Here is a 3,202-nt window from a genome sequence, read left to right on the forward strand (position 1 = left end):
GATGATCTCTTTGTAGTTGAGCAAAATTGATTTTTAGAAAGTGTAAGGTTAACAAGACCTTCATTTTCATTTTATGAAAAGAGCTTATGTTATATGAGAATCTGTGGCTAAAAAAGACAATAGCTGGACACCTGTAATCCTAGCTACTCAGGAGGCTGAGATCTGAGAATCATGGTTCAAAGACAGCCCAGGCAGGAAAGTCATGAGACTCTTATGTCCAATTAACCACCAGAAAACCAGAAGTGGCGCTGTGGCTCAAAGTGGTATAGCACTTGCCTTGAGCAAAAAAGCATAGGGACAGTGTCCAGGCCCTGAGTTCAAGCCCCATAACCAACAAAAAAAGAAGGAGGAGGAGGAAGAAGAAGACTGTATGCTTTCTAAGCCCAAAGTGGAGTAAAATATGAATACAAGTTTCAACATTAAAGTGATAAAAGTCAGGTACAGAATACACTGAAGAAAAAAGAAACCCCACAAGATGCCTTATGCTGACTTTAAATCAATGAAAAATTCAAACTTTATGAAGGTAAAAATCAGGTCAGATAGGCATGCAGGTAACACAAAAAGAACCCAAGGCTACTACAGTCACTATGAGTCTTCTGAACTGGTAAAGCTGCTGTTATGCTACCAGTCTGATTCACCTTCAACTTCAAACTTCTTATCAATCCTACTTGGGCACCAAAAATACGAATTTGCAGGCCAGAATTATAAAGCAAGAAGTTCTATCTTAATTTGCTAATTTATGAGACAGAAACTACTCATTTATCCCAATTATTTTTCCACAAAGCAGGAGAGGAAAGATGACTGGAAGTGCATTAGAACACAATGTTTATAATAACTATGGCAAGAAAAATTAAAGGGCAATAAATATTCATTTGACACAAAATACAATACTGAAACTACATCACTGTACTATGGAGATACACAGTAGCCTAAGATTAGTTCCTAGATTACTCTTTGGATATTTCATTCGATTGGCCTTAATTGCTTATAAAGTGTCCAGCGCAATCAGGGAGGGTTTGTATTTAGCTCTCAAAGAAGCAGGAACAGAGGTAAATTCCACTGTTGATCATCAGAGTAACTAAAAACACAACTTCAAGTCTTGAAAATCTTTCATTCAAATCACCTGTTAACCTTTGGATCCAGGTTTCAGACTTGCAAAAACTTTGGGGTTCTTAAGAGCAAGTGAGAGCTCATTGAGGAAGGAAATAAAATGGGAGTCCCTCTCAGATTTTTTTGACTCAAATATGGCAACGATGGTAAAGTGGGGTTCTGGGCGGGTCAGGAAGTAAGTGCTCTGGACTTTGTCGTCATAGAAGTGCACCACTTTCTCCAAGCTGTTCAGGTCAGATGTGCGGTCTGTCATGATCATGATGACATTGGGCCAGTGCATGACCGGCCTGTCACTGGGCAAAGACACCACAGCGGGATACTGGTCCACACCCTTAGGGGCTTCTCTATAGGAATGGGGGTGGTGATAGCCATGACCCTGAAAGGTCTCTGAACCTCGGTTGTCAAAAATTAAGGACACGTTGGCAGCATCGTATTTCCTGATGAAGCTTGAAATCTTTCCGAAAAGGTCTGGGTTAGCTTTCGCAGTCAAAGCTTTCATTTCTGAAGCAGTCGTTTGTCGGCTGAGTGCCTCATGAAAGTAAAAGCTAAACTTGGCCAAGAGCATGTTTTTGAGTTTCATTAGCCAAAGGAAAAGATGTGGAGGCTGCACAGCCTTCTGAGACTGACCTCCAAATAGATGTTTTTTGGTCTCCCTCTGCTTTTCAAAGATCTGGCCCCAGGTCTGTAGCTTGGTATGAGCACTATGCAAATTAACCAGAGATGGGAGGAATTTCCACTCTGAGATCTGGGCCTGGGCCTTCAGGAGATGACTCAAGACATCAACTTCCAGCTGGAAACTGCTTTCCAAGGGACTGAGGATTGGATGATGAAATCTAAATGGAGGAGGGAAATTAGGAAAAATGAATAGAAATGCCATTTAACATCAACAGTTTCTACCTTGAATAAAACATAGCCATAATAATTATACATGTGAGAGCAAGGAATGGAAAGATGGAAGAAAGATGTTATTTTAAAATACTGATATAATTTCAATATTTCAGAATTTTGTCAATATCATATTCTCCTATGAAAATAGCCTGGCATATTAAAAAAAACACCCAGAATAATGACTACCTTCTATTCAAATACAGAAAAATTGAGCAGGGCAAAATGGCTCATATCTGTAATCCCAGCTAATCAGGAAGGCAGAGATCAGGAAGACTGTGGTTCAATGCCAATCATGACAAAAAATTAGCCCATTTCAACCAAACAGCCAGGTATGGTGCTTCCTACCTGTGATCTCAACTACATAGGAAGTGCATAAAGCAGAATCATAGTCTGAGGTAGATCTTGGTAAAAGCATATCTGAAAAACAGGGGTTGTGGCTCCAGTGGCAGGGCACCTGGCTAGCAAGCATGAGGTCAAGTTCAAACACCAATACTACCAAAACCAAACAAACTCACGAAAATTAAATTAGCTATAATTCTTCCTACTATTATTTTGGGAATTGCATAAGTAACATTATCATCAAAACAAGAAATCTTTTCAGAGTGTGATCCTAAAGAGATAGAAGGAGCTGGGCGCCGGTGGCTCACCCCTGTAATCCTAGCTACTCAGGAGCCTGAGATCTGAGGATCACAGTTCAAAGCCAGCCCGGGCAGAAAAGTTCGTGAGACTCTGATCTCTAATAAACCACTAGAAAACTGGAAGTGGCGCTGTGGCTCAAGAGGTAGAGCGCTTGCCTTGAGCTGAAGAGCACAAGGACAGCACCCAAAGCCCAGAGTTAAAGCCCCACAACTTACCAAAAAAAAAAAAAAAAGTAAAAGAAAAAGTCACTAATATAGGTGTTGAGTGCTTACATAAGCAGATAAACTCATTTACAGCTCATATAACTTCAGGTGGTATTATTTAACCTGTGTTGTAGATCAAACACTACAAACCTATGTCTGAAACATAGTAGACAATCCAGTATGTTCGAGAAAATACATTTACCATGCAGCTCTTATTCTAGCTCCAAATTCTCTTCATATCTGATCATGATTAAAAAACAGGCAACAGGGCTGGGAAGGTGGCTCAGTGGTAGAGCGCTTGCCTTGCAGGCATGAGGCCCTGGGTTCGATTCCTCAGCACCACATAAGCAAAAAGAAAAAAG

The 3,202-nt window shown here is 40.5% G+C and overlaps 1 protein-coding gene across 2 annotated transcripts in view; it reads right to left on the reverse strand.

Moving 5' to 3' along the window:
* Window positions 1-317: 317 nt before the first annotated feature.
* The window catches only part of LOC105990804 (chromosome unknown open reading frame, human C12orf66), a 12,123-nt gene continuing 9,238 nt past the window's right edge, over window positions 318-3,202 (reverse strand). For both annotated transcript variants that reach the window (XM_013023298.1, XM_013023288.1), the window contains exon 3: window positions 318-1,943. In XM_013023298.1, coding sequence (XP_012878752.1) covers window positions 1,127-1,943 — 817 coding nt within the window. In that variant the 3' untranslated portion in view covers window positions 318-1,126. The remainder of the gene's footprint in view (window positions 1,944-3,202) is intronic.

This window comes from Dipodomys ordii, unplaced genomic scaffold (genome assembly GCF_000151885.1).
Source record: "Dipodomys ordii isolate 6190 unplaced genomic scaffold, Dord_2.0 Scaffold3, whole genome shotgun sequence".
Classification (NCBI taxonomy): Eukaryota; Metazoa; Chordata; class Mammalia; order Rodentia; family Heteromyidae; genus Dipodomys; species Dipodomys ordii.